Source organism: Sparus aurata, chromosome 8, assembly GCF_900880675.1.
Source record: "Sparus aurata chromosome 8, fSpaAur1.1, whole genome shotgun sequence".
NCBI classification, from domain to species: Eukaryota; Metazoa; Chordata; class Actinopteri; order Spariformes; family Sparidae; genus Sparus; species Sparus aurata.
In genome coordinates this window covers 27,634,996-27,648,354 of record NC_044194.1, presented here as the reverse complement: position 1 = coordinate 27,648,354, position 13,359 = coordinate 27,634,996, and the positions used below count along the sequence as shown (strand labels likewise).

The following is a 13,359-nucleotide window of genomic DNA, read 5'->3' as shown; positions in this document are numbered from 1 at the left end:
GAGAGAGAGAGGGAAAGAGGGAGAGGGAGAGGGTGGGAGGGAGAAAGTGTGGGAGAAATGGACAGTGTTCACAACAATATTTTACAGTGTAGTCAAGGATTAATATCTGGTTTATTCTTTGTGTTTCGTGTCTCCTAAGGTGTCACATGAATTTGCCATCAATTTTAACCCCACCAACCCGTTCTGTTCAGGTGAGTCACACCGATGACCGTCCATCAGCCCTTGAAAATGATATGTTGTATATGAGCTTATACTTGGTTAACATATATATTTTGTAATTAATCCACCAAAATATATACAAAGTGGGACATTTCCCATTGGAACAAATAATGTAATGGTAACTTAAACGATCTCAAACACATCTTCCGGCATTTCTGACCTGGAATAGCTTTTTACTTACTGGTCATACAGTATATGCAAATATCTAAAGGACAGTGTTGTCCAATATGTATCTCTGTTGAAACTCTCATTAATATGAACCATTGCAATAGTGGTTGTGATAATAATACAAACAAACTGGACTTTGCTGAGCCATTATCAAGAACCAGCTGAACCTCTGTCTGCTCTGATGCACCCAGCATGCTGACTTGTTTTCTGTTTACAACTCCATTCCACTTATAATAACATCAGCTGAACAACACGGTTGCTTATCTGCACTTACAGGTTTTGTCTTCTTTGTGGCCTGTCTTCTGCCAGCAAGCTGCATTAAAAGATAGGAGTTGCTAAGCTGTTTCTGTCCCTATAAAAATGTAAAACACGATGCTATATGTCTACAGTGACACTGTCAGGCACATATTGAAATAAGACTACACTAACAAAAGGATTGCCATGACTGCTTTAGAGACTGAGACAGACTTCTAGTTCAATGAAAAGGACAGTGGATTATAGTTACATTATCTCTAGAAACATCCAGGCTGAAGGCTGCCATTTTGAATATTTGGACGATACAGTGGAAAAAAACAACACTGCAATAGAAACAGAATAGGGTATTCTTCAGTTTTACAAGAACACAGGACAACCAATAAAATAGGCATGCCATCTTTAGATCATGTGACAGCAGCAGGTGCTGCACTCCTCTGTGAGTGTCTTGCTGACTCTGAGTAAATAACACCTTCACACTTCACCTACACTCTCAAATGAGGGCGTTTGTCTAAATTGGCAGTGTGAACACCAGCGCACACTATGACACCAAACAGTTGCTCCTGACAATTCCGACCAGTGAACGATCCAGATAATTGATTGTGACACAACTGAAGAAGCTTTTATGGATGAGAGGCAAAACGTCTTCAAGAATCTGCAGCAAATCATATATTGTTTGACTTAGCACTTCAACAAACCATATGATCTGGATCATAGAGTATCTTTACAAACATCAATGATATGTCCCTCCTATGTGAGCATTAAGTATGTTTAGGCTGCTGAAGATAGAAAGTTTGAGATTTCAAACTCGTTAAACAGTGTCAAGCAAATATCAAGCTAGCGGATAGTGTCCAATAGTGTCTTTAGCCATAACAACTGCATAAGCAGTCAGTCAGTCAGTTGATAGGTCTCTACTGTCTCGACAACTGTTGGATGGCTTGCAGCAAAATTTGAGTGACAGACATTTGAAGATATTCATGGTTCCCAGAGGATGAATCATTATCACTCTGGCAATATCCTAAACTTTCCTCTCGTGCCAGCAGGTGGTTTGCAGCTAATCTTGAGATAAATGTGACAACAACTATTGGATGGATTGCCTGCAATTTAAATAAACACATTTATGTCCCCCTCAAGATAAATTGTTTTCCCTCTAGAGCTATCATCGTGTCAAAATTGGATTTTTTTCCCATTACTATTTTATGACCAAATAGCTGTAAAACTAATGGCATTCCCATTTGCCTCAACTGTACTTTTGTGTAGTGCTAATTAACAAATGTTAGCTTTCTCACAAGTAGTCTCCGAGTATTCTACAGTCCCACATATCTGCTAGCATGACTGTAAAGTCTTTAAAAATGAGTGCTAGTCAGCTTGCTCATTTCCCTCAGCACCATATTAAGTTGAATTTTTACAAACTTGTAAAAAAAAACTTACACCATGTTTCATAAACCACAGAGCAAGCACTTATTTTTATAATTTGGTGCAATCTGATCTCTGAAGGCAGCATTAGCATTTGAAGATGCAAATGTGTTTATTGACAAATGCAAATGACTTGAGCACCAACTGCTGAGAGCACAACTGTGACACTCAGAATGCTTTTATGAAACACATATTTTAGCCTGACAGAGGCAGAGAGGTTATGCTAAATAAGATCATTTGTTCTCAGCCCTCCAATGAAGAAGACCAGTGTCAGACATGAAGTAATGTGTGCTTCTTAAGAATAGATGTACAGCTTGTCTTTATTAAAACATTTCCCTCCACAAACAACCCTTTCTTTGGAAGGTCAGAAGATGAACTGCTTCTCTACAAACTATGAAAGAGCTCATTCTTTCCTTGAAAAAGGCCAGAACAGCCTCCAGTGCACTCTGAAATGAAAAGATGTTTAAGACCAAACAAAAAAATCTGATTTGGAAGACTGCAGACACAAAGTGCTTCTATGGCTGCTATATAAAACCTTTGTATACTGTATACAGTGCAATATGCAACCATCCTAACAAGGGGTTAGCAATGCATTTGAGAACCAAATGGTTGTTTGTTCTTATCCATTGCTATGCAATTGAGTGTCAAACCCTTATTTTAAACTTTTTTTATTTTATCCAGTTGGCTCATTACGTATCAAATCACCATGGCACTCCCATTTCATGTCATAGGTTTTCTTCAAAAAATTTAATTTTAATCGTCAACTTAATGGGAACCTGCAAAATCCCATAGTTGTACATCAAATACTTGAATAGGTATGAAACTTTCAAGTTTGGCCCTCAGAGCTAAATGTAATAATTTTTGTGGTTCGTTGTATGTGTATTTGAAACCTCACCAGTTGCTATTTTTTCAGTTGATTAGATTGAAATTTGTACTTATTGTACATCCAAGAAGCCCTCGGGATAGTTGGCAACATGTATTCATCCTCATACTTCTTGCAGGATGTTTCCAGGAATCAATTTTCCCCTAGCGAAGAATCTTTTATATTTAAAAACTGAAAATTACATCAAAAAGTGATCACAAAATCACAAAAAGAGATCTAGCTGAATACAGCTGCTGAGCTGAAAAACAGTGATCCTTTGACTGTATTATTTTAATTTCCTTTCAACTTTTTATGCAAAAGTATTCATATTCGTTGCAAAATCAAATAAGCTTTATTATGCCTACCTCTTTTTTTAAATAGGTAGTTTTTACACCTGTAATATTACTGTAATATAACAGTCAGTGGTTTTATTTCATGGGTAGATACTTGTACTGTGTTGACTGCCACTGTTTGTGTGTGTATGTGTGTGTGTGTGTGTGTGTGTGTGTGTGTGTGATCCCTATTGACTTTCATTGGGTTCAGTAAAAACTGCAAGTTACAGATGGTTTGATTAGTTGCATACTAGATGACGCCATGTTGCAAATTGTCCTTAATGCTTCTTGGATGTTCGGAAAAAAATTATAACTCATTCCAGGGGAACTAAGCAATGGTGAGGCTTAGATTACATAAAATCACAAAAACAACTACATTTAGCCAAGAGAGCCAAACTGAAGAAAATCACAACAACATTCTGTAGTATTTGGACTACAGCTATTAGATCCCATGAATTTGATACACATTTATACATAATGTCTTTAAAACTTTAAATACTTCTCAGCTCCCTTAAAGAAACAGAAAGACCTGAGAATCGCTGAGACAGGAGGTTTGTGTGAACAAATTGGCTGTTTGAATAAGCTGATTGGAGTCTAAAATAGCTGAGAAACAGTGATATGTGCTCAAGAGCTTCTGGCCCTCAGTAAATTTCTCATTTGAGTTGGGAGAAATGCTCAATTGCAGTTTTCTTTTAAATATGTGACCCAGCTTTTGTTACCCCTTATCACAAACCTTCTTTCCTCCTCCGCTCTCTGTCTCTCGCCTGCCCGCAGCATTTCTCACCCGTCTTTAAATTAAAATGTGTTGAAATTTAAATCCTTTTTCTCTGTAGGTGTGGAGGGGATTGCCCAGGCCTACTCCGCCTGTCTGCCTCACATTCGATTCTATGGCCCAACAAACTTTGCTCCAATCATAAGCCATGTAGCACGTTTTGCTGCCCAGGCACTTCAGCAAGAGAAAGCAGCGGTAGGTGACAACAACAACTTATCTGTTTATCTGCCTTGCCATGTTAATTATTCTTCAGTGAAACTTGTACAATGGAGAAGAGATTAGAGACACAGGGATAATACTGGTGTAAAACATGCAAAGACATCAGCCTTAGGGCTGTACCAGACTCAGAATTTTGTCAGATGAATCCGATTTGGCTGTTCAATACAAAGACTTGACTGTGAACTTCTTTTTTATGTACATTATCTGGCATCAGAAAATTCATTGGCATGAGTTTCAGAAATATTTTCGACCACATTAGCAGAGTCAAATGCAATGGAACCGCGCACCATATTTTGGAGCATTTTCAAATCTATAAAAGGCAGCTGCATATGATGCAAGATTTGAATTGCTGCCTATTTCAATTGCCAAAATGTAATTATACCATATGAATTAGTGGTAATAACCGTAGGATGGATTGTCACGAAATTTGGTGCAGTCATTCGTGTTCCCCTCCAGATGAACTGTTTTAAATCTGATGATCCCACAAGTTTTCTTTAGTGCCAAGAGATCAAGATTTCAGTCAGTCAGATACTTGGTTTATGACTGTGTGGAACAAGAAATGAGCTTACTTAGCTTATTTACTGTGACAGTGCACTCTGGCTGAGTGTGAGGTGATGTGTTTTAATGTTAAGGGCTTGACATCAGTACTTGGCTGCTTGCCAGGGGCAAGTGGACTCTGTGTTTTGGCGAGTGAAATGCTTCATGCAGTTGTCTGATTGGAATAAAAAAAAAGTGATGTGTCATGTAAGTTTATCTGAAAATGAAATGCATACTGCACCACTGAAGCAGAGCTTTACCGGCTGACCAGAGTGTGACAATCTGTCTCAACACCAAGCGGTGATGATAATAATCTGACATACTAAAAACTTAAGTCAACAGTGACGTTGTATATGACATTACATTACTCATGTAAATAACCCTGGAGCATGGCACACATAATATATCTGTATATATACATATCTCTCTCTCTCTCTCTCTCTCTCTCTCTCTCTCTCTCTCTCTCTCTATATATATATATATATATATATATATATATATATATATGGAAGATAACAGTTTTCCAGTGCGATTGTGTCCCTAACAGAAGCTTTGAGCCTTGAACTGTCTTTCTTGAGATATATCTGACACTGAATATGTTAATGGATTATACATACATTTTCTATGACTTCTTTCAGTCAGACAGCACATTGAACAAATCCACTTTACATCTCAAATGCTACCCAGTTTCAAAAGTAAGTGGGAAAATAGCAGATCACAGCTGCACACATAAAGGTCTTTGCTTTGTAGGTTAGTTTAAATTAGATTCATCATAATTCTCAGGACCATATACATTTTTTACCATCCTGAAAGTGCACAGTTTTGGTTTAGTGCATATATCATCAGCCCATTGCTCTTTATACTGAGCAAACACAGATGCTCAGAACAATCAAATGCAAAGCTTTTTTAGATATTCAGAAATGCCTCATCAAACCCATAGTTACAGAGCAGTGTGCACACATCTCTTGACCAAGAGCTGATTATTTGTTCATCTCAAATGAGAATCTGTCTTGATTTTTAAGAAAAGATATACAAAGTTTGTCTAACTATGGAAAAATAATGTAATTCCTCAAATTCTTTTCAATTTTCATCAAAGTACCAATAAGCTCTTCACAGTGTTACTGTTCCTACTGTACTTGTTGCTCAAAGACGACCGCCATTCTCCTCGATGAACATTGATTTGACAGCTCACACGTCGTTTAATGCTCCACTACCTCTTTCATTTCATCTCTTCACACGATTCTGTACCTTTGTCAGTGCTATCAAACAGCTCTTCAGGTTTACTTGATCCCTTCACTGATATCCTCTTTCATCATCTGATACGTCACTTACTTTATTCTCTGCTTTCCAATCAGCCTGCATGATGAGGATAAACCCATTGTCTGACTTCACTAGCACTGAACCATTTCCCTTAAGCCTGTCCAGTAATATTTCCTTTTGTATCTCCATTCCTGCTGTCTGTTGTCTTTGTGTCAGTACATTTATATTTTTTTCTCTGAGCCAATGGGCCGCCCCCTGTCGTCCTCTCTGTCTCTGTAATCCTAAATGCACATTCCCACTCACTCAAAGGTGTGATCATTCTATAGAGCAGATTCTATCAATAAAAACAAAGATACCACTAAATAATATCATTCACTCACCAGTCGTACAGTAGGAGGGCAGTCAGAAGTGGCTTCCTGTCGGGGCAGTTTGTACTCATAATTTATCTTCTCTGTTCGGCATGGCAGTGTGCATCTGTTGGCCTTGAGTCGTGGCACATTGACGAGTGTCAGGGAGGAGTGTGACAGACTGGAGTGACAACTTCTGTCCTTTCCTCTTCCATCTCACACCTCTGTTCAGCTGAGACACTGACCAGGCATTTCTCACATTTTTGGGCTTAACAGCATGATATGGAAGCACTCTCCATCTCATTTTCTCCTTTTCTGTGTCACCTTATCTGTAGTTCTCCTCCTCTCCTCCGTCCTCTTATATGCTGGCAGCAAGGCTCAGAGGGATGACACTGTGGGTCAGTCGGTCCATTGCTTTGGTTATCTTGACAACTACCGGGTCTTGAAATTTGATACAGACAGACTTGGTCCTCGGAGAATGCATCTTAATAACTCTTGTGACCCCCGACTTTTCCTCCAGCACCACCATGAGGTTGATGTTTTTGTTTTTTTAATGAAATGTCCCAACAACTGGATGGATTGCTGTAGGTTTGGTACACACACATTATTGCCCCCTTAGGATGAATTATAATCACTTTGGTGATCAGCTGACTTTTCCTCTAGTGCCATGACTTCAGTATACCGTACTTCCATCTGGTGAACCACTGGATTCTATATCTGAGGCAATAATACATAAAATCCAAATTAAGTACAAGCCTAAGGCTGAGTCTCACACCCAAGACAGATTTCTATTTTAGTAGCGTTGCTTGTTAGAAAGTCATACAGTAATCCTCGAGCTGCGATACAGTCTCAATCAGGGAGGACTCTGACACTGTTAATAAGAATTAACAATAAAAGTGTCAAGAAAGAAAAAACACTGTTATGCTGTTATAACTGTTATGACTTTAAAAGCAATCATTAGCTCCTCTCTCACAATGATTACGTTAATACAAGGCTTTAGTAGTATAGTGTGTTTCTTTACACCAACCTGCCACAGCTTAGAAAGGACTGACAGGTGCCATCCAACTGCACATTGTTAGAGACCAAGACCACTGCTGTTGCCGGTCTAAATCTAAGGACCATTCATTAAATGTTCCAAGTATTTCTTAATGAGGAATGTTCTTTTTATACCTTTTTGTGCTTGTCTAATCATAGCCCTCACTTGCAGCCCCCACACAACACAGTCAAGCTGGTGTTGGGCTAATACACTAAATATCTGGCTTTCACATCTGGTTTTCTTTATTTGCATGAAAATATGGGCTCTTTTCAGCTTGGCTATACAGAAGTCTCAAATGAGCAATGTTTGGCTTGGCTGCTAAGAGATTATTTAAAGCACAGCTAAATCACAACAAACTCAGAGCTAGCAGTGTAAAATGAACAGAAGTAGCCACTCCATCACCAACAAAACAATCTTTTGATAAATAGCTCATTGCGCAGCTGAAGGAAGCCTCTCCCTGGATGACTATCAGTGACTTCACTGAACCTTAAACAAGAAGAGCATTGGAACAAACACAGGACTCAAAGACTAAGCTGAAAAAAAAAATGAATTGCAGTGTGGGTAAGTGCGTAATCCAAATGGCAAGAAGCTGCATTTTTTTGATAAAGGTAAAACAAAAGGTGACAAATAAGCATCATAATGAAGCACAGTAGTGCTGCAGAGATGTTCTGTCCTATAAATATTGTTCTCCAGATGCAAGAAAACATGTTTGTTTGGTTTAGACCCCAACAAATGTCACATTGTGAAGATGTCAGTAGTTTTTCAGTGAAAATTATGACAAAAAAATTATCATTTCTACTAATCCTGAATCATATTGCAATCACTATATCTGTCAAAAATAATTGCAGTATGTTTTTTTTGACCATGTTGTGCAGCTCTAGGAATGACAGTACCTCTGAGGCTCAAACTTTCAACAAATCCTTCATGTCCCCGTCTCGTATGTATCCAGTGGCATATCTCCTGCCTAAATCTGAAGCGAGTGCAGTAGCTGGGTATCATTATGCTCCCACAGTGCTTTTTGTCCCTAATTGTACCCTGTCACCCTGCAGAGAACAAATACATGAGAGAAATACACAAAGGATCGTACATGTGTGTGTTGTGTGTCACAAGCCTTTTGTTTCTGTAAGGAAATGATTGCAGACCCTTTTCTTGTTTGATATTACAGTGAGTTCAAACAGGGGTGGAACATGGAAAGGAGTAACAGACAATGAGATGTGACAGCCGCAGCAGATGTGTGTGTGGACCACATACTGGGGTACCGGTTAGACTGGTGTCGGTGTGTGTTGGGGTAAGTGGGTGGGTAGGTTGTAGGCTGCACAAATCGGCTGCTGCTCTGTGCTCAGTGTTCTTGTTCCTCAGATAATGAGAGAACCTGCGACCAGACTCTGTGACTGTGTACGAACACACTCCTGCTACTGACACACACACACACACACACACACACATTCACAGGCTGCAGGCTAGTGCAGTTTGTGCATGCCCCACCGTGTGAGCGACCCTGTCTGTCTGTGTGATAATGATTCTCTAATGAGCGCTGCTGTTAGCACATTAAAGAGACAGGCTTCAGAGCCCTCCCTGCATGTGTGTGTGTGTGTGTGTGTGTGTGTAGCATGGAAGTGCGATTTTGTTCCGAGTAAAGTCAGTGTGTGTCTTGTCTTCACATTGTCTGTTCTTATCATAGGATAACCAATCACATTCTAGTACACGGGAGAGATGCACGTTCCTTGGGTTGTGTGTGTGTCAGTGTGCCTGTGTATGATCTGCCTTACATCACAAGGCAAGTTCAACAACATATGGCTTCATGAGAACTCAGAAACAGCAGAGCCTTTTTTCTTTCAAATGTGACTGTATAACCATTTGCTATAAATGGTCAATTCCTTATAGCTTAAGTGTCTATAAGGGCTGAGCGATTAGGCCTTTAAATATATCGTAATAATAAATTAATATTATTTGTAGGCTATACTGCGATTCATGATATATTTCTTAATTTTTAAATCTCCTCAATAGTACTTCATTAATGTGCTCTTTTATAACTAAATTAACCATTTTATATATATTTATCACAGATCTCAGTCAGATTTCAAATTCACTCTAACCAGTTTTATGGCAATATATGTTTTGCCATATCACAATATCCAAAACAATAACCACATATAACTGGTGATCATGATCACAATATGATTTCAACATATTACCTGACCCTTGTGTTTATTACTGTATTGAAGTGTTTTGGTTTGGTTGAGGTTCGTCTGAAGTCACACATGTGGGCTGATTGGGAAATCTTTGATTCTAAGATGCACCACGATGCTGATGTGGGAGATTCTGCAGTTACGGCTGAGGAGATATTGCGGAGGGAGGCAGAGATCAGCAGTGTGTGATAAAAAAATGTACCCGGTTTTTGAAAGCGGACGTCCGGGCACATGGTCGACTTTATGTGCAAGCTGGGAAGCTTGAACCAGACTGCGTGAAACTTCTGCCTTACAACAATTATGACCCATATTAGCAGTTTTCACGTGAAGCAGCTATTAAGAATACAGCAGGCCCGGCCAATCAGCAACAAGTGAGGAGCAGCGGTTAACTTTGCTGGCCAACTCTGAGAGTCATGTTCATGCCACATTCAAGTGTTTGAAAGCTGCTATGTGAAAATGATGTTTCTGTAGATTACACCACACTTTTAGTGCACTGCACACTGATTTATAGTTTGTTTTTGTCATGTCTGTTCTCTGAGGTGGCTCACACAAATACGAGTATCGAAAAGTTGCAGCTATATATTATAGACTGTTTTAGTCTGACTATTGAAAGGACTTTCTATATTAAATGAGAATTTGAATGACTTTAAAGTAGCAGTGAGCTACGCGTGCAGCGACAATAAAAACTGAAGATGCCAAACATTGGGATGCATTAAGATATCTCGATAATCATTGACACGTGAATTGTAATGAAATCTGATAATTAAGCCAGTAAAGATTCATACCTTTACTGACTGACATCACCTGTTTGCAGAATGCTCTACAATGGTCATAACAGCTATGTGGCTGCTAACATCCAATCATATTCATTTGAGCTGGAACTAATACATCAATTGGCTGATATTTTCGCTTAATAACGGCTTCACAGATATATCGGTATCAGCGTATATGTTGTCCAATATGTTATTTATATAAATATAATTTTTAGAGATTATAATGCAAAAAAAAAAATGCTTGGGGTAGTTTATCATTCATACATTCCCAGTGAATTTTACTAGTCAATTTAGTCCATCAGATAACTGTCAAGTATTTGATAATCACATTTGAGCAATCATTGTGATAAATGTGTGTATATCGGCTGATATGTAGACATATTTACATTGGTATTTTTTATTCCCTTATATCAGTATCGGCATTGACCCAAAACGTTGGTTGAAAATTGGTTGGGTATGAAGCGCCTGCATTATGACAGGACACAGCTTACTCAATGATTACATCATACCCTCCAGCACCCCAACCTCCTAATGTAGTGTTAGCATGTAGGTAAGTATATTTCATTGACAGAACATGGAGCCCTGAAAGTGCTTTATTTATCATTTGTATGTTTTTTGTAAATAAAGACAAGACAAGACAGTATGAGTGCCTAGTGTAAATTCCCCCTTTTCTTAAAATTATACAAAAGCAAATTTTCTTTGTCATCCGATACTTCACCACTAGTACTTCTAAAGCATTCATTATGGTCCTCCCTATTCAGGGTTGTTATTTAGTTTGTAGGTAAATTTACAGAAAAAAAACAAAAAAAACAGGAAAACAAATCAATTACAACGTACTGCAGGATATCTCAGTCAATGCCAAAGTCTATGCCCTTTCCCTCCTGATTCACCAAACTGTTCTTCCTTTCCTTTTTTTTTAATCTCTTCCTGTTTTTTGTTCCCAGGAGCAGATGGTGTGCTCTGCCATGTGAATGGAGCCCAACTTGCTGTAGTGCAGAAAAGCTTTCATTCTGTATTCTATTTTCCTCTCCCCGATGCAGTGTTGTCCGGCTCCTGTCTTCACTATCAATCTCTTAAATGTCCAATTGCTGTCTTTTTCATTTCCCTGTAGTCTCTGTCTTTGTAGTAATAGTATTAAACCCTCTCTGTTTCCTCAACATGACATGTGTCTTTTTTTGTTGATGTGGATGTCCTTCAGGTAACTCAACAGAGATTCCAGATTTAGCAATAACATGACATAAAAATGTGATTACTCATTTCCGTTTGTGTCTTCTCTCCCTACTTCCCCTCATTCCCTCTTCCCATCTCTTCCCTTCTACCATCACCCTTCCCATCTGCAGCAGTACTTCACACTCCTCATTATTACAGACGGTGTCATCAGCGACATGGACGAGACGCGTGATGCCATTGTACAGGCGTCAAAGCTTCCCATGTCCATCATCATCATTGGTGTGGGCAACGCAGACTTTGCTGCTATGGAGTTCTTAGACGGAGATGCCAGCGTTTTGAGGTCCAGCACAGGAGAGGAGGCTGTTCGAGACATCGTGCAGTTCGTCCCTTTCAGAGATTTCCGTAATGTGAGTATTGGTCTCAGGCTGTTCAAAAATGACAACCATGGGGATGATATGGAACCTGCATGCACTCAAAAACAGAAAGTTAAACGAAACTGGACTAAGTACTAAATGGTACAAACCAATTAGAATTTAGATTGGTGCCAGTAAGGTTGGTAAGTTTGTGACTTCCAATTATTTTGATTTGCTTTTGAATTCTGCGTTGTAGCAAAACCAAGTTTAGCAAGAACATAATTGTAAGTGTACTATACAGTGCTTAAAATATACAAACACAGAAAAAGTGCTGACAAGAGTCTGAGTTGTAGGTATCCTTGTTCTCTTGTTTGGGTTGTGCAATCCTAAAAACATACTGAATACAGCAGTTACAGCAGCTGTGTGGACATTCACTGATCATTATTTGGTTCTTTTGCAGTTTGATAGGCGAACTATCCCGCATTGCTTCAAAAGATGCTTCAATAGCACAGCAGTACTCTCTGACAATTCTATCAATAGAAATTAAGAGATATAAAGAAAAGATTCACTTACAATGAAAATGTATGGGAAACAGCAGCATTCTCCTTTACAGCTGAAAAGATGACACTGTGCACTAGGCGCTTGGTTTACCTTGCCAACAAAATACACGTCACAGTCTAAATGTATTCATGTTGTGGAGCAGTTAGCTCTGAAAATAAATAAACTTTGAATAAACTTATCTTTTATCTCTTTTCATTCAAATACACAGGGTCTGACTAATAACTGGGAAACAATCAGTCACGTCAGTAGACTGATGTAAGAAACCTTGTTCGCTACTTCAGTAGGCCGACTCCTTGTATGAACCTAGCTGCGGAGATGATTTCTTGTCCCTCTTGAGTGAGCCATTAATGCCTTCTAGAGATCGTTAGATTTCCCAAACTGAATAATGCTCGATCTTGTTATAACTGATATATCTAAAATAAATATATATAAAAGCTTAAGACATGTCAACAATGTATCTGCGGGCCAAAAGATTGGCTATTGCAGGTTCATGTTTAAAACATGTGTGGACTGTTCGTTCAGAAGCTGTGCAGTGTCCTCAGTGGAGCAGTGCTGAACAAGAATATTCAGATACTCATAAAGTACACATCGTCACTTTGCATAGAGGCAGTTTGTGGTGAATCATCGACCAGGTTTAGCAGCTCTCGTGACGTTTGACGTCTTTCACTCACTATTTGCTGAGATGCCAATTAAGCTACCGTTTTGACTTGCTGATGTGATTTGCAGTGCCACTTTGACTCCATCTTAGTTCTTTGCAGAGTCTTTACTTAATGGCATGATGTCATGCTGTCTGAGTGTGAATGTGTTACCTAATGGCAGCCTTTTGCTACTCAGACTGTAGCTGCTCACACACTACACACATACGGAGTGTTAGCTGAGGAGCGCTGCCTGCT

The 13,359-nt window shown here is 39.0% G+C and overlaps 1 protein-coding gene across 1 annotated transcript in view; it reads left to right on the top strand.

Moving 5' to 3' along the window:
* cpne2 (copine II) overlaps positions 1–13,359 on the top strand; it is a 49,850-nt gene that overhangs the window by 33,125 nt on the left and 3,366 nt on the right. The window contains exons 13-15 of the mRNA XM_030424534.1: positions 140–191; positions 4,083–4,216; positions 11,723–11,959. Of these exons, the coding sequence (XP_030280394.1) occupies positions 140–191; positions 4,083–4,216; positions 11,723–11,959 (423 nt within the window). The remainder of the gene's footprint in view (positions 1–139; positions 192–4,082; positions 4,217–11,722; positions 11,960–13,359) is intronic.